This window comes from Vombatus ursinus, unplaced genomic scaffold (genome assembly GCF_900497805.2).
Source record: "Vombatus ursinus unplaced genomic scaffold, bare-nosed wombat genome assembly UNPS02014779.1, whole genome shotgun sequence".
Classification (NCBI taxonomy): Eukaryota; Metazoa; Chordata; class Mammalia; order Diprotodontia; family Vombatidae; genus Vombatus; species Vombatus ursinus.
Genome location: NW_020954557.1, coordinates 41,229,955 through 41,253,094, shown reverse-complemented (window position 1 = coordinate 41,253,094; position 23,140 = coordinate 41,229,955). Strand labels below are relative to the sequence as shown.

At 34.9% G+C, this 23,140-nt stretch overlaps 1 protein-coding gene across 3 annotated transcripts in view; it reads right to left on the bottom strand.

Annotated features, from left to right (window-relative positions):
• Positions 1 to 23,140, bottom strand: part of ATF2 (activating transcription factor 2) — a 116,827-nt gene that overhangs the window by 12,701 nt on the left and 80,986 nt on the right. For 2 of the 3 annotated variants that reach the window (XM_027866013.1, XM_027866012.1), the window contains 2 exons: positions 8,275 to 8,424; positions 5,761 to 5,967 (listed from right to left, as the gene is read on the bottom strand). In XM_027866013.1, coding sequence (XP_027721814.1) covers positions 5,761 to 5,967; positions 8,275 to 8,424 — 357 coding nt within the window. Of the gene's footprint in view, positions 1 to 5,240; positions 5,315 to 5,760; positions 5,968 to 8,274; positions 8,425 to 23,140 lie in introns of all 3 variants that reach the window. The other variant, XR_003569435.1, reaches the window with a different exon arrangement.

Below are 23,140 nucleotides of genomic sequence, written 5' to 3'. Positions count from 1 at the left end.
AGATTTAGAGGTCATCTGGTTCAACTCATCTGATGAAGAAACTGGGGTCAAGGAGTTTAAAGAGCTTGTCCAGGGGCACCGTAGGAGTAAATGTCAATGCCCAACTCTAAATCCAGCACTCTTCAGCAAAAGGGAGTGGAGAAGAGCAGTTCCTGGCAAGTGGTAAGGCAAGGATAGTAAATAACTCAGTTAACCAGTTATTACCCAAACATAAATTACAGCTTATTGTATATTAGCTTCAATATCCTAGTGATAAAATAATTCTACAAGAAGACAAGTCCCAGCTACAGTGACCAGTATGTAGCAAGCACTTAATGCTAGGTGATTACTGACTGTAACACCTTCACTGATGCTGTTGCCTCAGTGAGGGGGTATATTTGGCATAAAATCATTTCTACTTTTCCTTAAGTGAACATCAATCACAAAGAAGATGAAAATAATCAAGATTAATTCAGATCACAGAGGAATATGACAAGAGAAATACAGAGGGTTCCTGAAAACTACGGAAATGGAAACCATGGACTGTACAAAAATCTCTCAGTCACCATTTGCAAATAGCTCCACAACTCACCAACTAATATAATCCCTTTTTCTTATTCCTAGTCCATTTCTGGTTCTTACATTACTCTCAATCAATGGAGATCTCACGCTAATTTCCAGATAATGGATGTGAAAACATTTGGAAAAATAAAGAGTGCTACATAAAACTGATCAAAAATCATTATTGACCTAAACAAAACATAATTAGGAAGTTAAAACTTGGGGAGTTGGTAAAAAAGTGCAGTCAAGTATAAATTATTTCTGGATTCTCTACACCATTGCACCCCTCCATTACTGTGGATAATTAAAAGTTGAATATATATTGCCGGGTCATGTAAAGACATTCTTTATACTGTTCATTTGAAGAAGCCTCAATCTTATGAAATCACACCAAGAATAACTAATCAATTTACTCTGCATGGCCAATGGCCAGGTATTTCATTAACCAGTCATCTATGACTTTCCAGTCTGTCACTACTTTAAAAATCTGAGAACTAATCATGGATGGGTTTTTCCCCCCCTTTGAGTAATTTATTCCTTGTATTGCTGCTTCTTTTTACTGATCACAATACCCAATTATGTAGTAACAATTTTTCTTTGCAAACTAATCAGCAGGGAGCAGCTAGGTGGCGCAGTGGATAGAGCACTGGCCCTGGAGTCAGGAGGACCTGAGTTCAAATCCGGACTCAGACACTTAACACTTAATACCTGTGTGACTCTGGGCAAGTCACTTAACCCCAACTGCCTCACCAAAAAAAAACAAAAACAGAAACAAAAAACAAACTAATCAGTGGGCACAATTAATCAAAGTCCCAACTGAAATAAAATCTTACACTTGATAATAGAGAACATCTAAATTATATAGCTAAACATTAGGAAAAAAAGAATAATGAGATCCTTGACAAATTTATACAACTTTCATTCAGCACATCAACAGAATATACAGCAACATGGCACAGTTTGGGCACTTCATATAGGAGTCTTGGTTGTCAGTCATGCCACTAACTAGCTCTGTGTGACCTTCACCTTTCTGGGCCTCAGTTTCCTTATCTGTAAAATAGGGAGGGGAGGGGTTACTAGATGATAATAAATAGCAGAATATGCTTATATGATGCTTTAATGCTTACAAAGAACTTTTCTGCCAACAATTCTGTGAGGTGCACAAGCACCATTATCCCTTTTGCACAGATGAGGAAACAGAAACTCAGAGAAGCTAAATGAACTGCCAGAGCAAACCACTATTAATTGGAGGGCCAGGACTTTAACCTGGCTCTTTTTACATAAAGAGCAATCTTCTTTCCACTATGCCATGTTCCCTGCCCTAAGGATCTTCTGGTTCTAACAGTCTATGCTTCTATATTCAACCAGTAATAATGCAAGATTTAAAATAATTACTTTAAATAGAAATACAATATATAATTCATAAGTATATAGAGAGTAAGTCTCTTTTCAAAGAAAAAATATGACTGGTGAGGTGCACCAAAGAAAACCAAACTGAATAAACTCCAAGTCAGGAGTAGGCACATAAATATACTCTTCAGGAGCTGATGCAAATATGTTTTAATGGCACTGCCATTCTGATTCCTTCCCACTGAAATTTAAAAATGTCTAGTCTGACAGGAATAATCTGCTCTTAATCCATACCACAGAAGATTAAGAAACACAAATTAAATCTGTTTCACATACTAGTGTGAAATAAAAATGCTAATCATTCATATGAAAAGGAAAAACGGCGGAGAAAAATCCCACCCAACTTAATTCTGTCTTAACTCACCTACTAAATTCCACCCTGCTTTTGCTTTTTTTTTTTTTAAATCAATGTGCTGGGCATAAGTAGGTCTAGATGCCATACAACTTTAAGCAGGACCTCAACTTTAAAAAGCTTAACATGGTGCACATTTACAATATTTTAATCATGAACACAATAAAAGGAAACGAATTTTAATAAAACGAAGATATTGCTCTTTTGCCTATAACTGGGACATAACGAAAACTTAAAGCAGACAACAAACCAAGTGAGAGGATCATAGATTTAGAGCTGGAAAGGATCTTGGAGACCCTCTAGTTCAACCCCATCCTTTAACAGATGAAACAGAGGCCCAGGAAGATCAAGTCATTTGCCTAAACTAACAATGGGCAATTATTTAAAAACATGAAAATGAACTATAATAACAACAGTCCCGTAAATTCAGCCCTGGAGGACTGATAATAAAACATACCTCCTTCCTTTCAGGAGACATACACAGCTATAGATATGGAATGTGGTATGATGTGGTCACTGTCTTTTAGTTTTTTGTATATGTTTTTGCAACGGGTAAAGGGTTCATTGTTGAGTTAAGGGGGAGGAGGATCAAAGAGATGTAACTGGTGTAAAAACAAAAAGCAACAATAAAATTTAAATAATAATAAAAGTAATTTCCTATAGGGGGAAATTTTTTAAATTCAATTCAGGCAAAAGGTAATAAACAATGGGCATGTTGCCTTTAAAAAACTAACAACAATTTATAACTAAGAGTACTCAAGGCTTGGTTTTAGATCACTAATAATACTTTTGACAATAAAAAAAATTTGTTAAAAAGACAAAGTTATCTGTTATGTACCCCATTTAAGAAAGTTGAAACATGCTAAACTACAGATCAGTTAGATAGTTAGGTATTAAAGAAAACATGAACTATTAAACCTTAAAATGCAAGTCTCTTAAAATACGAAAAGTCACACCTCAAAACTTATTAGATTTACTATTGAATACAACATATAAGTAATCATGGGTCATTACTGCCCACAATGCTGATCAGCTATGCCAGCATGTCAAGTGAAGAATTATTAAGGAAATGTAGGATTGATTAATGTTTTCACATAAAGTACGGTTTAATTATTTCTTTGACATTCAATTTTCTTTACAAGTCATTCTGTTCTTCACAGTTAACGGTTTTGCTGTTGGCAGACTGAAAGAAATTTCTTTCCCCCTGAATCTATGACAAGCATGTTAACTCTTTATGCTCTGGAAGTCAAAGTCTACTACTTACTTTTTCTCAATAAATATTTCTTGTATTACTAACTTTTCTGTGAGAGGCAGTGTGGCATAATGGAAAGAGAGCTAGTCTTAAAGTTAGGAAAACCTAGGTTCAAGTCTCCCATCTGAGACAGACTGGCTATATGACCTTGGACACGTCAATTATTCTATCAGTGGCCCAGGCAACTCTTTTGACACAGAAAAGTTGCAGAATAAAAACTGATCTGCATTGGTAGAGGCACTTTCCTATAGCGAGGAGATCACAGGTCTGAGCCTTTCCCCTCATCATTTTTTTGCTTTTGTTTGTATTGCATGTTTAACATTTATTCAGCTGCAGAGATTAGTCATCAAATTATGTGAGAAAGGAGGATAAAACTGTTCTCTCCCCTATTTCTTGTTGTCCCTTACCAAGATAATTTATCCAAATGAGACAAAAGTATTTTTTTTTAAATCTGAATCTTAGCTTACTGAAAACTAAGAATATATTTATTTTGAATGTTGGATTCTCTAACTTTTTTTCTAAAAACTCTTTTGCTATTATAGAGGCCATGAGTGCTACAGTGTAATTAAGGATACATCAATATCTCATTAAAAGTTGTCAATGCTGCCATAAATATGTGCTTGAGGCAGAAAACTGGCACAGCCTCAAGACCAAGTGAATTAAATACTAAACAAAAATTCAGGTGGATGATTTTATGTTAGAAAGGGGCAAAATGAAAAATTAATTTACATCATTTTTAACTTAAAAATTATAATCACTAATATCAGAAGTAATAATCACTTAATATTTAAATTATTTTACAGAGTGTCTTTATAGCACATTGTATTAATAGTTTACCATCTACAAACATCTTGTTTCTTTCAATGAAGCTTTTTCCCCTAAAGCCTTATATTTAAATTTTTTTAAGTGTTAATTTAGATTAAGTCGCATTTCCCCAAATAATTTTTATTAATTTACTCCATATAACAAAACATATTAATGTAACTTGGTATTTAAGCAACTACTAGAAGTCCTTATGATCAGTATGGTAGCAATACATTTAAAAAATATTATAAATATTAAAAAACACTAGCAAAATACTTTGTAGATCCAAAGGTACAATAATAATATTCCAAACTACCTACATCAACAAGATTTTAAAAGAAGTTTACCTCATGTAAAATTAAGTCCAAGTCATAAGATTTCCTCTTTTTAAACTATCATAACTGTATACCATCTATGATGCTGAAAATTTTATTCAAACACTCAAAAATAAGCATATCACTAAAAATCTTGAAAGGCAGGTATAAGATGAAAAAATTCTCAGTTCAAGTATAAGCATATGAAAGATTTGTTTTAAACTGGGAATGAGGTTGGGCAAACTCTAAAAATTTTTTATTGATATTAAATGATTCTAAATTCAAGCTACATTATCAATAATTAAAGCCCTTTACTATCATATCTGATTTGACATAATGGGGTAGTTTACATAGGTTCCTAGTGGAGAAATATCCACAGCACTAAAAAGATCACTAAAAAGAAATGGTACTGAATGGCACCCTTATTGGCAGTCTGTATATAGAAATAAAAAACTAGACAAAGATGGGAACTAGACAAGCTTGCACCGCAATGGGTCTCTCAGAAATGGAGCTGAGGCACATGGCAGGGCAGTGTCGGAAGCTTGCACTGCCACTGGCCGTATTGTACCTGGTCTGTGGATAAATAGAGGCCTTCAGTTTCCAGTGCTGTCAATCTGGCACCTTTCACGAGCACTATATTCACTTTAAAGAAAACAAAAAACAAACTACAGTTAAAAGAACAAAGGAACTTAAAAACAAGAAACCTCTACTGAAGCAATTTCATAGTTGTGATACAAACCAAAAGAAAAAAAGACAAAAATGTCTAGGAGCAATAATGTTATTTTAATTTAAAAATTAATTTATATCACAACCTTAAAAAGAAGTTTCTGGCCAGGATGGGGACCCATTTTTCCTAAATAGCTAAACATTGTTTTATTTTATCTATCAGTGTTCCCTTTTTACAAGAATAGTTTGGATGCTATTTTAAAAGACATAAATCATTTCATCTCTAATATAAGTTTTTAAAAAGCTCTATTTACTATAGGTCCAAAATATAACCAAAGTTTATCTCCTATGACGTTTGGATAGCTAACTACAAAATCTGAAATACTTTGTTTACAGTCATAAAATATATGTATAAACCATACCTGCAATTGGCCATTCAATGAACTCAAGTCTTCCGCTTTCTTCTCCAAAGACTGAACCCAGACTTTCCTTTTTTGCCGGCACCTTGAAGCGGCTGCTCTATTTCGCTCTAGAAACTTCCTCCTTTTTTCATCAGGGTCTTCATTAGCTGCTCTTCTTCTACGCCCACCTGTATTTTGGGTCTGTGGTGTTGGATGAGCTGGAGAAGCCTATAAGAAAGAAAACATATTTACTTGTACTTAGTGAAAGAGTTAACAGAAATTCGTTACATCATCAAGTGGACTACCATCATACAATTCTGACACAAAGGGCCAGGGCTAAAAACTGGTTATCAGGCTTTAGCTACATGATTTTATTTGCAAGAATGTAATCTGATTTATGATTTACATGATATTAATAAGAATATTATAAACGTTTTTCAGGGTAATGGTGCAAATGTCACCTTTAATTAAAATAAGTATAATTTGGTAAAAAGTAATTTTCTTCACGTAACCCCAATTTCTTTACACATGCTTTAAACAGGTTTTGTTACAGTATTTGTTCTTTGACATGTTACTATAAAAGTTTTATCAGTTTATGATTAGAAACCACTAACTGAAGGATATACAAATCTTATTCAAATTCAGTATGTGATATTCAGTCATATGATGTATATTACTATAAAATTCCACTTTTAACCAGGAAAAAGATTTGATTATGTCATTCCCATGCTCAAACTCCAATAGCTTCCTACTGCCTCTAAAACAAAAATGTAAACGCCTCTGTTTAGCTTTAAAGTCCTTCACCACCTGGCCTCAACCTATCTTTCAAGACATACTCTTCAACCAAGTTAAACACACATATTTCAACTGGTCTTCATGACTTTGCACTGACTATCCCCTATGCCTGGAATGAACTTTCAACTTACTGCAGTGTCAAGGAATCCCTTCTTTTCTTCATGACTCAGCTCAAGCACCAACATGATATTAATCTCCCTAATCGGAGCACGCTACATTGCAAACTACTTGTATTTAATTATTTCTTATTTTTCCATTTATTCCGCATGTGTTCATACAGAAGTGTCCCAAAAACCTTAGTGCAGTTTTAATGGCTTACAACTGCACTAAGACTTTTGGGACACCCTGTATATATAATCATCTCCCCCTTCCCCTCTCCCCCAATTGAACACAAGCTACCTGAGAGTGAGAACTGTTTCATTCTTTTTATTTGTATCTCTAGCGCCTAGAACAGTGTTTGGTACTTAGTAGCTATATATAATAAATGCATATTGATGTTGTAAATATAAATATTTACATATTTTGATGGTGAGATTTATTAAGGGGGTAGACTCACTCTTTTCCTAGAGATCAGATCACCCAATCCTCACTGATCTTTCTAGAACAGGGGTTATTAACCTTTTTTTTGAGACATGGGCTCTTTGGTACCCCCTTTTCAGAGTATTTTTAAATGCATAAAATAAAATACACTGGATTACAAAGAAAATTGATTATACTATAGTTCTCAAAATATTTTGTAAAACAAAACAAAACAAATTCATGGACCTCAGGTTAAGAACCTCTGGTCTAGAGGGAAAACTCCTTACCAATGTCATGTCCCAATTGCAGAGCTACAGTGTAAGATACATCATCAGTCCTTTCACACAAATGATACTACATAACGTTGTGACTATTAGGAGAATAAGCTCAAGTAGTAGGAACACTTGTTTCCTGAAAAACAGGTCCCAGGAAGGGCTGAAACAATCAACTGACAGCTGAGTATAAAAATCAAAATCCTGCTATCTTAGCAGAAGATAGCCCAAACCACAATTCATGTAGTTAAATTAAAATTTTGAAATAAATAACTACCTAAAAGAGATTCCATTCTTAAAATTTCAGGCCATAATTGCAAATGGCTCTCTACTACTCAGGGCTAAAGATGTATCACTTCCTCTTGAATTTGCCGGTAATACCTGGTAATCTCTCTTACTGATTCAGGTGAATGTTGATCCTTTTAGTTCTTATGTTTCACTCAAGTCCAGATTCACCAGTTAACAAAATTATTATTGCTTTATCTATCTCTAAGCATACACACATATGGTATATACATATGCTGCTTCATATTAAGTGACATTTTCAATTAATTAAAATTTTTTTTTTTTTTGTGACAAAGACAGACTCACAGACATAGAAAAAAAGACATACAGAGAAACAGGCCAGTGTACTATGGGAATTTAAGAAACACAGGAATTTTACTAATACTTTAAAAAAAGAATGTGTATGTAAGCACGTGTGTCTGTGTGACTGATGTTTGCTAAGAATTTACCATAAATATTTTTGTTTTGTCTTTTCCTAGAACTTTTACTATACTTTGAAGCATGAAACTTTAGAAGTATCATCTTTAAAGACACATTTGGCAGAGGCATGTACTATAACAAGTTAGCCCCTAAAAATCTGTTTACAAGAAAAGAAAAAAGGGGACAACAGCATCATATCATGATACAGGATAAACAGTAATAGTGATTGTCTGGCTAAGTATACCGGAGTTTCTGTAGTGGATGTAGCAGGTTGTTGTAATGACTGTGCTCGAGATTCCTCTGACTGAGTCCTACCCAATCCACTTGCGTGTCCCTTGACTGCATCTCCATTTGTTACCTGAGGATGTTGCTGAGTCAAAGCAGCTTTTAATCTCTGAAAATTAAAACACATGCTATAATTATGCCCAATTCCTCAAAAGGAAAAACAAAAACCCAAAATACACAGATACATCACAGATAAATCTAATATATAATTATTTCTTTGGTTAATGAAACACCAATGAAATTTCTTGGACAATAGTAAGAATTATGCTTTGGGGGGGGGGGGCACAGAAAAAGGGATTAAATGACCTGCCCAGAGTCACACAGCTAGTAAGTGTCAAGTATCTGAGGCTGGATTTGAACTCAGGTCCTCCTGACTCCAAGGCCAATGCTCTATCTGTTGTGCCACCTTACTGCCCCTAGAATTATGCAATTTAAAATTGAGTTTTGATTTGCTACATTAGATGGCAAGGCCATAAATAAAGGAGTTAAGTCTGAAGGCATTCCAATCTTATCAAAACTAATTTAGAATTAACCTAACATTTAAAATAAGCTTTAAATATCATGTACAGAACCAAAAATCTTTAAAAACAAAACAAAACAAAACCTTAAGTTTTCAAACTGAGTTAAATAAACTTTTATAATGAAGCCATGTTTAAAATTTATTTTGACTTTGTTACTTGAAGGCAGTTCTGTAAAAACCAAAAACTCAGCATGATACCAGATCCTTTACTAACATATACAGAGATCAAATTAACAGAGCATCCAACCTTCTAGAGATAAAAAAAATTACCATTAAAATATAATCTAAAGTTTCATTTGAACAGAATACTTTCCACAGTTGAACTACAATGTTTTAAATATGAGTATCTGTATATACATACATATGGGACCTGGAACTCTCACTGTATATGGTAAACGGCAAATTCTTGCTTGCTGTCTCATTAATTCTCTGTTCTAGGACAAGAATATTTGTCCTCTAACATCTACAAGGAAAACCCTTATCTAGCCCAGAGTCTTCTTACCTGCTGCTAGGGGAGACTCTTTGGACTCTGTTGTTCAGCATTTAATTGTTGTCAATGACCCTTAGGAATGAATAATGAGGTCTTTCTATATATTCAAACTAACTCTGGGTTCACCTAAAGACGAATATCTCAAGCTCATTATGACATTTTGTTTCTACTTGTGAACAACGATGTCATCACATTCAGAAATGCCTCTGGATCTGACATTAGAATGAAGCAAATACAGGTAACATTCACATTTATTTCAATAAAGGTAAGATAAGGTGGACATCTGAATATTCATATGACAATTCATTTACCACTTTATGTGCTGGTTACCAATCTCACATGTATATGTCTTGTCCCCATCCCAAATAGACTGTAAGCTTCCTGAGGGCAGGGTCTCTGCCTCATATTTCTTTGTATCCTCTGCATGGTACTTTCAATAACTGGAACTTAGTATTTACCAAATAACTGAAATTGGCTCCTCAATTAATTCAATATTTCCCAAAGCTTGAACAGACAACCCCCTCACCTCGTGCACTATAAGAAGTATGAATTCTAGTGAAGCTTTTATGATTGCCCGCTGTAAATGTGCAATAAGAATCATGCAACAATCAAGTCAAAGACTCACTAATTCTCAACTCTATAAGGGCCCAGATACATCATGAGAATAACTGGACAAAATTATGGTCAATCCACCAATAAATAACTGTAATGGTTCATCATGGCAAGAAGGTTACTCTCTCCCTCATTTGATTTCTCTGGCTCCTTTCAAATCTCTGCTAAAGTTCTACTTTCTCAAAGAAGTCTTTCCTGATCCTCCTTCATTCTAGCGCCTTCCCTGTGTTCATTTCCAATTTATTCTGTATACAGCTTGTTTGTAAATTTTTGTTTGCACACTGTCTCCTTCATTGGACTGTGAGCTCAATGGAAGCAGAGGCTGTCTTTTGCTTTTCTTTGTATACCCAACACTCAGCCCAGTGTACCAGGGCACACAGCAGGTATTTAATAAAGGTTTGTTGACTAATCTTAGGCTCTCAAGAAACAAGGCCAGCAAAGTACAAGTACCAGAAGATTCCATAACAATGTAGAAAAGCTTTGATTACAGGCTGGGTGATGGATATTCATGTATCATGTGGTTGGATATAATGTTACCAATGTTTTTGGTCACACTAACTCATAAAATCTGCTAGAGCAGAAAGGAATGAGTACCCAAACAAATGACCTCACATATCCTTAAAATATTATGCCTCAAAACCGAAGCCTTAAACCATTTAATGTTATTCCCAAGATAGCATTTTTAAAAGTTGTAACACATTGGTTAGTAGCAACTAACTCAGTGGCATTTATTCTATTTCCTTGAAAATCATAATTAGAAGACCCGAGCACTGACTTTGAGTTCTGATTGCTATGTGGTATTGCCACCTGCGTGAGTAAATAACTAAGTTTCTCTCAGCCTCTGTTTTCTCATCTGTAAAATGAGGGAGCTGGCGTAGAATATGCTTAAGATCCCTTCCAACTCTAAATCTATGAACCCAGTTCAACACAGCTGATGAGGATAAACATTATTCTGTATAATTTGGCCTTGAGCAAACTATGCAGCTTAAAATATTTTAAAAATTATGATTTCTTTTTTTTAATATTTTTTCTCCAATGTAATTGCCCCATATCCCCTAAACTTTGAACATAAATCAGAAAAAGATAACTCAGAATCAGAGGAAAAGGGAAAAAGTTATCAGAACCTCTACTGAAGGAACACCTATTTCCATACTAGGGTTATACTATGGTACATAGGTTAAACTGATCAAGCTATGGGAAAAATTTTAAATACAGATTTTAAGGCATATTTGCAGGAAACTAGTTATGAGAAGAAAAGAAAAATATCTTCCTCATTCAAAAACACAGCTGGTATAAAAAAACATAGGGATGCATTCATCAAGGACTTACCAGTGCTTTCTTTATGTAAGACACTGTGTTAGGGGCTGACACAAAGACAAAATTAAAAAGTCTCTACCTTCAAGGAGATTATACTCTAATGGGAGGCAGGTATAACATTTACACAGCTAAGTAAATATATGATAATTTTAAGTGGTAGAAAACACTAATAACTAAGGGAATCTAGAAAGTCATCTATAGGATGTGGCACCTGAATTGAGATCCTTGAAAGAAGACAGGGGGTTTTAAAAAGTGGTTGTGAGGAGGTAGTACATTCTAGGCAGGAGATGGAATGCTAATAATAATAAAAGTTGTATGATCTCATTTGTGAAAAGCCTAATGAAGCAGGTGTTATTATTATTCTCATTTTTACAGATGTAAGAACTGAGGCTGAAAGAGGTTACATGATTATGCCATGGTCACCTAGCTGCTACACATCTAAACAAGGATTAAATGTCTTCTTGACTTCACGTACAGGGCTCACTCCCCTACGCAAAGTTGCTTTCCCCAACTTGAATAAAACAGATTATTACAAAATCATTTCCTACTACTGCTTATAATTTTAAATGAATTATGTTTGCTAAAGGAATGATTTCAAAGATTTAACTCCTAACACTACACAAATAATGGTTGGGATAGCCCAATTTTATTAATTCACAACATTTATGAAAATGCTTACTATGTGAAAGAGATACAAAGATAAAAACAAAATCATTCCTTTGCTGAAGGAATTCATATTCTACTCAGAGAATATGTAGGAACATAAGGTGGGGTGGGGAGTGGGGCCTCCCATAGAAGGCAGTATCTAAGAGAGCCTTGAAAGAAACTCCAGATCCTAAGGAAGTTAAGAGAGGAAGTGCATGCTAATACAGAGGATAATCTGTACAAAGACACAAAGATGGAAGATAAAATAAAGAATCACTGCTGCCAGGTCAGTCTGGCTGGAATGGAGGGCACAGAAGCGGTAGGAAGTGGGGGTATGAAATGAGTGGAATAGGCAGAATCTAGTTTGTAGAAGGCTTTAAAAGTCAGGCTGAGGAGTGTGAACTTTATGATGAAGGCAAGAGGGTACTCTAACTTCTGAGCAGGGGGTTCAGGAATATTAATTTGCAGTTGTGTGAAGAATGAAATGCAATGGGAGAGACCAGAAGCAAGTAGATCAATTAATTGGAAGCTATTGCAATAGTCCAGAGTGAGGTAACAAGGGTCTGAACATGGCATGAGTGGAGATAAGGAACAAGTCGGGGATATTGGGGAGGTAGAATCTATAAGCCTTGGTAAATGACTGGATATGGGAAGGGAGACTGAAAGGTCGGGGGATGATTCTTAGGTTGTAAATCTTGACAAATTGAGCTCTTAACAGAAATGAGGAATTTTGGAAGAAGATGGGGCTTAAAGGAATTAGACAAATGAGTTCTGTTTAAGCAAGCTGAGTTTGAGATGCCCATGAGATATGCAGGGAAGGAAGTCCAGCAGGCAGTCGAGTTTAGAAGATAGACTGCGACTGGATATATAGTTTTAGAAGCCATGTGGATAGAGAAGACAACTGAATCCATGGAGGCAATTAGACCAACAAGGGAAAGAGAACAGAGAGAAAAAGGAAGAGGGCCTAAGGTACAGCTTTGGGAAACACCTAAGCTTAGTGGGCAAGAAATAATTATGATACATTAGCAGCTAGGTGGTGCACTGGGCCTGGAGTCAGGAAGACCTGAGTTGAAATCCTGTCTCAGACACTTACTAGCTGAGTGACTTGGTTAAGTCACAATAGCTTTTGTTTGCCTCAGTTTCCTCAACTATAAAATGGGGATATGAGCACCTAACTTTCAGGGTTGCTGTGAAGCTCAAATAAGATAACAGTAGTAAAGAGCTTAGTATAGAGCCTTGCAGCTATTTTAATGCTAGCTATTATTATTGTTTATTGCTGCTGTTATTCAGAAAAGGAGACCGCAAAGGACCAATGAGACAGATAAGACAAAAAACAAGATAATAGCAATGTCATAGAAGACAAGGGGAGAGAAAATCCAACAGAAGGGATGGTCTGCAGTGTCAAAAGTGGTAGACATCAAGGAGAATAAGCAATGAGAAAAGGCCTTCAAATCTGGCCTTAAAAGGAGTACCAATAACCAAAATTTAAGTTGAATGGTGGGTTTGGAAGCTAAATTGTAAGGGATTGAGAAGAGAGTGGGAAATGGAAGCAATAAATACAATCAAGTCTTTCTAGGAGTTTAATTATGAAAGGAGGGGAGATACAAGACAATAGTTAAGGGAACAGTAAAGAAAGGTTTGGTTTGGTTCTGAAATGAAAGGTTGTGGGAGACTTGGACATGTTTGCATGTATCAGAAGAAATCAGTGGGAAGGAAAGGAGGTGGAGAGGGAGAGACAGAGAGACAGAAAGAGGATGGGAAAGACAGAAGGGGAGAGAGAGAACGAAAAAGAGAGAGAAAATGATCAAGAATGAATACTCCAGGAGATTACGGGGAATGTGATCATGAAAAGACACAGAATGATTGGCCTTGGCAAGTGTAAGGATCAGATCTTCATCAAGAGACAGAAACAAAGGATGGAAATATGGGCAAAGGGGGTGGGAGGTTTGATGGACAGATATTTTAAGATGTGAAATAAAAGATAAGAGGACGCTTAGATGGTATCTATTTTCTCAGTGGAATAGAGGAGGTAAAGTCTTCTGTTGCAAAGTAAGGAAGGAGGGAGTCAATGTAGGGGACCTGGGAGAGAAGGATGTTTGAAATAGCTACTGCAAGGAGTACAACAGTCAATTAGGAAAGAATAAAAGACTGTAGTGCAGTGGAGTCCAGTTGAGATCAGTTAACAAATCTGTAGTGGACCTAACCAGTGTTCAATAGAATGTTAGTAGGAATAGTGAAGGTATGTGGTTTAGTCTAGTGCTAGGGTCTGATAGGGCATAACTGGCCAAAGGAAAAGGGGGCAAGGGACTCAAAGGTAGAACGTACTATAGTTGAGCTGAATAACCAGAAAATCAAGAACGTGAATGGAGATAAGTGATGTCAGAGCAGGGGAGGGCAGGAAAGGGGTTTCCTAAATACTTTACTAGTTCTAACATTGCACAGTTCTAAGTAGCAGTAGTTCTGACATATAAAAAACTGGGATACTGGGATACTGAAATACTATCCACATCCAGAGAAAGAACTATGGAGTCTGAATGCAGATCAAAGCATACTATTTGCTCTCTCTCTTTTTTGTTTTGTTTTGTTTCTTCTTTCTCATGGTTCATCCCATTCATTCTAATTCTTCTTTACAACATGACTAATGTGAAAATATGTTTAATAAGAATGTATACATAGAGCCTACATCAGATTGCACGCTGTCCTGGGGAAGGCGTAGGGGAGAGGGGCAGAGAAAATTTAAAATGCAAAAGCTTATGGAAGTGAATGTTGAAAACTAAAAATAAATAATTTAAAAATTAAAAAAAAATTGGGACACTGGTGAGCTGAGAACTATTTCAAGGTGGTGTAGAATTGAGTAGCTTAAGGTAATACCTAGATGGATGGAGTTGTCAAGGATGGAGGAAAGTGTACTTAGGCAGGAACAACAACAATAAAAAAAATCAAACTGTGATGAGTTGAAAGCAATGACATGAGATTGGGTAAGCTTTGGGAATATAGGAGAAAAGCCTAGATTTCCAGATTTTTAAACAACAACACTATATACTTAATAACTGCCAAGTTGATGTCTTATCTATATCTAAAATTATCCAATGATAGTGAGGTGAAGCGTAATAGATTAGTTTGGATCAAACATTTTGAGCTTCCTGGGAAGAACATACCATAGAACCAAGGAGCATATAAAAGTTTTATAGTTAAAATAGCTTAACTCTTAACATTAATAAAATACAGTTATAGCACATAGGGGAGTCTGAAGTACATAAACATCACTCTCTTGAATAATCTTTAGTAGGACAAGTTACTACCTGATAGAGCACTTAAAAGCAGCATCAGTATTCATTCATTATCCTCTCTTGACTGCCCTAGGGTATACAGTATGTATCCAGTGAGGAAGCTCTAATGTTTGCTCCATGCTGTTACATTGATTACAATGGATCTGCCTTGAAAAGTGTGCCACTGGGTATAAAATGTAAGAAGAGAATCGCAAGGGTTAATTAACACTACTTTGAGTCTGTCAATTTATTTTTAAGCTTATAATCATAAGCTTATACAACAGTTTAAATGAAAATCACCTCCTTCCCCACCAACAGCACAATTATTCTAAAAATTTGATTATGGAGATATACTAATAACACAGTTTCTTTAAAAAATATAAGCATACAAACTTAAAGGATACACCATCAAATAACTTAAATACTGCATACTTAAGAGCAACTGAAAAGTTTACCATAACATTTTAATATTATATTTAATAGAGTGATAAGACAATCCACTCATTTTTATAAGAGAAATTTCAGAGTAGATCCAAGTGATTGGGCAAAAATATTTTCAAAAGAAATGATACACAAAAAGGTACATTTTATAGAATCACGAAGTTAAAACTGGAAAGAAGTTTGGAGATCATCTAATCCAACCCATTCATTTTACAGATGAAGAAACTGAAGCCAAGAGGCCTGAAAGCACTTGCCCAAGGTCACACAACCAGTCATGAATCAAGGACATAGGCCTCCTGACTTCTAGTACAGTCAGTCCTCTTTCTTCTATAACTTAGAGAAAGGGTTAAAATAAAGATTTCTTGCCAATATAGGATTTTAGGATAATTCTAGCATTTAAAAGTCTATGATTAATAATAAAAATAATAAGAGTAATAGGGTAAATATGAGGCGAGTCATCCTCTGAGTAAAGCACCATTGTTAAGTGACAGTAAGTAGATGGGAACTGAAGGTTATTAAAATATTATTTAGTTGGATAATAAAGCATTATCTTTTGCAACATGTATAACATTTAAGCAAAATTTTATAATGAAGTATCCAGTGTTAAGAAAATTGAGAAGTCACTCTATATCACACTATACTGTCCAGCAATATGAAGTCTGAAGAATTGTTTTTTCAGTCAGGTTTGCTCAAGCTAGGTGGCAGTTCTGCCATATTTATTCAAACAGGTAATTTGGCTAGTCTGTTATTCAAGTTCTATTCTGCTTATTTGTACCCTTGAAAACAAATCTTTATCACATCTGTCAAAACTTGGTAGGAATAGTCTACTCCATCATAGCTCACAGAAAGAAGATAATATTCTCCAGAAACAATTTATGAAAAAGTCAGATCCATATTTCATATATGCCACAAAAGCTCATCAGAGTAATAACCCTCCTTCTCCTGGGTGTTATCCTACCATCTGCTGCTCTATTACTTATCTTTATTTTGCAACTAATTAACAGCATAATCTTCTAAATTCAGCAAGTTAATTATCATTATTGTGGTCTTTGCAGCATCATCAGTCCTCATGAAGTCTTGTCTCTCCACCCCCAGAGAACACAGGAAAATGAAGTAGATTGGGAGAGGGTCTGTTTCTTTGGAGTGGGCTCATTAGGTGTTTGCCGATTACCTCGGCATGCAGAGAGGCAGGTCAGAAGAATTCTGCTGAACACAAGGTTCCATGCCGGGCTCAACTGAGTTAATGTAGGTTTCTGAACATTTGCCAAGCTGCTCTCTGTCAGCTCTCAGTAGAAACCCCCTGCAGAAAACCTACTGGCTACCCACTGTGTTCAGAGATATTTCTCAGTTTGTCACACAAGTCTTTATAGAATGATACTGGAGGGTACAAGTTAAACAATTTAACAAGTCTTCTTAAATTAAACTCTTAAGGTGATTAACATTTTCTCAGAGATTCTATTTTAAATGTTTTAATCTAAAAGAAAACATGGAAATTTAGAACACTGTTTTAGCAAGAGGTTATTATTAATACTTTATATTTGTACAGTTTTAAAGGATTTTTCATATTTATCTCATCTGGTCCTTATATGTCTATGATACAGCAGTAAAAGTATTGTCATTACCATTTTACAGATAAGAAAACTGAGGCTGAGGCTAAATGCCTGTGGCAAAACAGGCAGCAAATAGTAACGCCAGGATCTGAACTGACACCAAGTTCAGTATATTTCAACAACATTAACTTTTGGATAATAATCCATGTTTTCTCTGTCTACAGCTAATATAATTCCAAACCAAACAGAAAATAAAAACTTGCAGAGAGTTAGTATGGACTTATCTCAAACAATGAATACCCCAAATAATTAAATAATGGAAAATTATTCAACATAATTTCAGGTAAAAAAATTTTAATAGTGCTTTTCTGGTAATCAATTTGAAAGATTAACTTTAACATTTTACAATATTACCTTTAAAGGTGCACATGCATGTCTTAAAATTACTTAAAAGAATTTTTGTTCTGGAGCCTTTTTTTTTTTTTAAATAAGGGTTCCATCTATTTCTTCTGCTAAACCTGGATAATATCCCCTTTAAACATGGGAAAGTCATAACTATGCACATTTATATACCACTTCATGGTCTGCAAAATGTTTTCCTCAATACAACTTTGTGAGGTAGATAGTGCAAATATCACCCCCATGTTACAGACAAGGAAATGGAGAGAGTTTACGTGACTTATGCATGTCATGCCAAATCCAGGGAGGATTTGGATGCAGGTCCTCTTCTTTGCATTCTAGCCATTACCCTATGGCTCTTCTAATAAGGAAAAAAAACATGCAAGTAGGCATATGAAAAGCTAAATTCTAATTTACCTAACATGTCTTTGGTCAACTTCAAATCTCCAATTTTTGTTCAGCTGCACTAACGATCCTCTTCCCAACTACTGATGTTTTGTCATTCCTGCTACATCACTCTTGGAAGTTCCTTCAGATCACTTTATCATGAACACTAGCTCTGAACCATCTAGTCTAACCCTTACAGTCCTCTTCAGAATTTAGTGGCTATACACTTCCAATGGTGGATAGAGAGGCTCTGGCCTGGAGAAGGAAGGGAACTAGTTTTCCTCTGGGCAACAACAACTTGGGCTATGGAGCAAATGAATCAAAGATTTCTACACAATAGTGAAAAATTCATCTAGGGGCAGCTGGGTGGCGCAGTGGATAGAGCACCAGCCCTAAAGTCAGGAGGACCTGAGTTCAAATCTGACCTCAGACCAAACACTTGGCACTTACTAGCTGTGTGACCCTGGGCAAGTCACTTAACTCCAACTGCTCCCCCCCAAAAAAATTTTATCTAGATTAACAACAATAAAAAAGAAAAATTCCAAGATTACAACAAAAAATATAAATGGTATTTCCTCCTTTCCCCCAAGAAAATGACATGGCATTTATTTTACTGAAAAGGCAGTATGGTACAAGAAGCAGAAAGCAAACTGAACTTGGAACCAGAGAACCAGCTTTCAATTCCCAACTCCACCAAGCTATGGGATCTTAGGCAGGTCAGAATATCTCAGAATCCATTTGCTTACCTAGAAAATGATGATAGCACCATTTGAATAATTACCTTTCAGGGTTCTTAACTCTTTTCCCCATCATAGCTACTTAAAAAAAATTTTTATACTGAAAGTTAATGATAAAACCAAATATACATTCAAATACTCTAGACACTATACCTACATCTACTCTCAACTGGATTTTTTTTTCTATGTAGCTTGCCCTGAGGTCTGAATAGCTTGCTTGGCAGAAACTTGGAACAGTAACGATGTAAAAGATTCTACATTATACAATGTTTTTCCTAATGTTTGGCAGGGTTCCAGGTACATTATAGGAGCTCAATAAATACTTAGAATGAGGAAAAAAAATTAAAGAACAAGAAAATGAGCTGCTATCAGGTTAAGAGTGTGTGTGTGTGTGTGTGTGTGTGTGTGTGTGTGTAGTAAATAAAATAGACCATCTAGCTGTATGACTCTGTGCAAGCTACTTAACTTCTGTCTGCCTAAGATTCTTCATTTATAAAAATTAGATAACAATTGCACCTACCTTCAAAGGTTGTTGTGAGAATAAAATGAAATAATATTTTATAAAGTTTTTGCAAACCTTAAGTACTACATAAATGCTAGTGATTAATACTGCTGTTGTATACAATATTTGTGGGACATTTCCACCTCAATGTGCCACTGGTACTTCACATTCAATACATTAAAAACTGGATTTATTGTCTTTCCTTCTAAATCTGCTTCAGGATTAAACATAAAATCCTCAGTATGGCATATAAAACCCTTGTTAATTTGGCCATCTCCTCCCCTTCTCGTTTTCTTCTGTATAACCATCCAAACGTATCCTGGGACACTAGCCTCTTTGCTGTGGCTGTGCCCTGTACCTGAAACTCTTTTCCTTCCTCATCTCTACCTCCAGCCTTCCTTGAAGTTGCAGGTAAAGTTCTACCATCTCCAAGTACCCTTTCTTGATCCCTCTTTAATTTTAGTTTTCTCTCTATTTCTAATTTGTCGTGTGTGTATGTATATTTTTATTTTGATACATAGTTGTCTGTATGTTGTCTCCCTTATGTGACTGAGTTTTTTGAAAGCCAGGACTGTCTTTTGCCTTTCTTTATACTTCCAGTGCTTAGCATAGGTCCTAGCACATAGTAAGTGCTTAATAAATGCTTGTTTACTAACTGCTCCCTCCTTCTGACTTCACTATTTCTGCCAGTGACAATACTACCTATTCAGTCTCACCTGAATTAAACTTTGATGTTATTGTTGATTTTCCCCTCTTCTTTATCTCTTATGTCTAATCACTAAATCCTGTTAATCCTACCTCCAATATAATTTTGTCTAAAATATCAGTCCTCTCCTATTTCCAATGCCACTACTCTAAGTACCTCATTGCCAGTTTCCTGCACTACTGCAGTATCTTCCTAACAGCTCTTTCTGTCTCTCTCTTCCCAATTAAAACATCATTCATTCTTTAAGACTAATCTTCCTTCTGCCCAAATCGGGTCTTTCCAAACATTAGTTAAAAAATAAAGAGTGGTTCCCTACAGGCTACTGAGTTAAATTCATTCATTCACTTGCCTTTATACTCAAGACCAGGGGGGGGGAACCTGCACCCCTGAGGCCACATGTGGTCTTCTAGATCCTTAAGGGTGGCCTTTTGACTGCATCAAAAATTTTTTTAAATTTGAATTCATTCAAAAGGCTGCACTTAAGGATCTAGCGGTTGCAGGTTCCCAACCCCTGCTCAAGACCTTCCATAACTTATTGTCATTCTATCTTTCTAATCTCCTATCACTTACCTCTCCCTACTCCCACCTCTTCCCAGCTCCCTCTACCAATGAAATCAAAAGCTGAGCTCCTATACAGTCTTTATCCTACAAAATATATTAAACAAGATATTAATAGCATTAGTGTGTATGATAATAATATCTAAATAAAGCACAAGGCATTTCTACTTATGACTTGTCATATTTACAGATTCAGGAAAAAAATACTGGTTTGCAGAACAACATTAAGTGGTTAAGCCAAAAGTCAAAATTTGCACCCATTAATAAAATGCTTAGTTTGAAGCTTTTGTATTTCTATATTAGATGCTTTATTCAATCAGAAAATGAAAACAAAAAATTATTATATATACATATGCATCATGCTCTTTAAAATGCTATACAAATGAATTTTAATATTATAAAGTACTCAATACCAACTTATACTAAAAAAAACTAGAGATATATGCACATGTTTCAAAAAAGAAAGAATTATCATGTTCTAAAATATTTAAAAAATAAAAGTTATATCCTAATTTGAAAAAATTCTGAAATCACCAAAATGAAGAGTGTAGATTTAGTGAGCTTTTACTCTTACATCAGGTAACACATCCTAGATTTTTTGTTATACCTTGAGCTAATAGTTTTTATCCAAAACCGCACTGTCATATCCAAAATATTTCAATGTACCATTCTTATTCTGATATTCTGCAACAACTCCAACTAGATTCCTTTTAATATTCTTTATGGGAAATAACAAAACATAAAAGATTCAGATATAGTCTTCTAATTATTCATTCAAAAAAAAAGAAAGTATCTTTTTTTACCATCTCAATTAAAAATGATGAGCAATCACTTAAATATGTTTTAAACGTATTAGCCAAGTTTTAATGAGAAATCTAATTGGATTATTAAATTTTAAGAGTAGCAATCTTTCTACATATCCTGTTACCGCTATTTTTGTGTCTTCAATGAGGGTTTGATTCCTTTCCCAACTGAATTGATGAAAACTTTATGTGTAGGGTTTTTTTTTTAAAAACACTGACAGCATTTTAATGCTTTATTCTTATAAATCTAATTTCTTGGTTAACTAAACTCAAGAAATTATCTAAAGAGCTAATCTTTAGTTTAACAGTTTTCAGATATAATATGAAAACAAACCCCCTCATTTTGTAACATATATTAATTTAATAAACATGATTATTTCTTTCTGGAAGGCTCATATAAGACAAAAAATTTCTAACATCTTACAGTTCTTCACTTAGTACATATAAAGTAAAAATTAATTTTTCTGTCATTCTGAGGTATATTTTTAAAAAATTAACAATTTGTCAACACTTCTAGTCAAGTTCCTTTTTTTCCTCAAATGACAACCTCACTCATTACTAAAGTTATTTTTTAAATACTAGAAAAACCAGAGTATAAGAATACTTTGAAGGACCAAACTATATTAATGGACACAGTGTATTTATTTTATCCATAAAGCAAAGAAAACAGAAGATAGTAAGATGAAAATTTTTATTTTGAAGTAAAATTATGTTTGTGTCAATTGACATATCTAGTCATGCTAGCACTAAAAATAAACATTTTGGAAAATTTGTTCTCCCTGTACCATTTTTATATTCTTCCCCCATTGTAAGTCAATTAACAAATAATTACATACTATACAATGTGTATCAATGTTTCTTTTCCCTCTCCAGGTTATAAATTTTAGTATTCAAGACAGTTATCATGAAGGATGTATATCAAAATCATTTATTATCTGCACTAAAAGAGGAGAAGAGTGAAGTAGATAATTCAAGTTAAGTTTAATTTAATTATATTTCCCCAATTATGTTTTCCTTTGAGCAATATTAAAGTCAGTTAGAATCCTACTAGTTCTATCTACCTTACAGTACTGTTGTGAGCAATGCACTTTGCAAATCTTAACATGCTAACCCATATGTAAGTTGCTATTTTTCATATATTCTCAGACATGAGAAACAAGTAGGGCATACAGTCCAACATAAAACTGAATGAGAATCCCCTCTATATCAGTGTTTCTCTTTGGCAGTTCATGATGACATCAAAGGTGTTTTTTTTGTTTTTTATTTTTTAAATTTTTTTTGCTAAAAAGTCTCTTAACAATGCCTTAAGCAGTAGATAATTGTTCGGTTATACCACAAATATATTTTTCCTCTATAACAACAAGCATGTGCATATTTGAAGCACTGCAGGTTTAGTCCTGCAGCATTCTGAAACCTTCACAATCATGTGCACAATGACTTTGTGTTATGATTTCATCAAAATCTTGCTATTTCTGACTAAGCATTTGTTCTCATAGTTTCTCAACCTGTCATCAAATTGTTTCTAAACTGCCACAAGGATTCAACGTTTGACCTCAAACCAATTCCCAAAAAACGGTCAGACACATGCACATATTCTCATTTGTGTTCTGTATGTTTCATCAGAATAAGCTCCCTCATTCTGTTACCCTGTAATTGTACCTTATCAGCTGTGTAATCGTGTGATCGAGATGTTATGTTTGTTTTCAGGCTGGGCTGCTTGAAAACCATGATGCTATGCATGAGCATCATAAGCCATCTTGAAACCATCAAGACCATCCTAAATAGCTGTAGAAACAAACCTTATAGTTCTTTTTACTCCAGTATTAAAGGTGTTTTCCAATTTATACTTATCTTCCACTTAGTTACTATTCTATCATCTGGTAAACTTT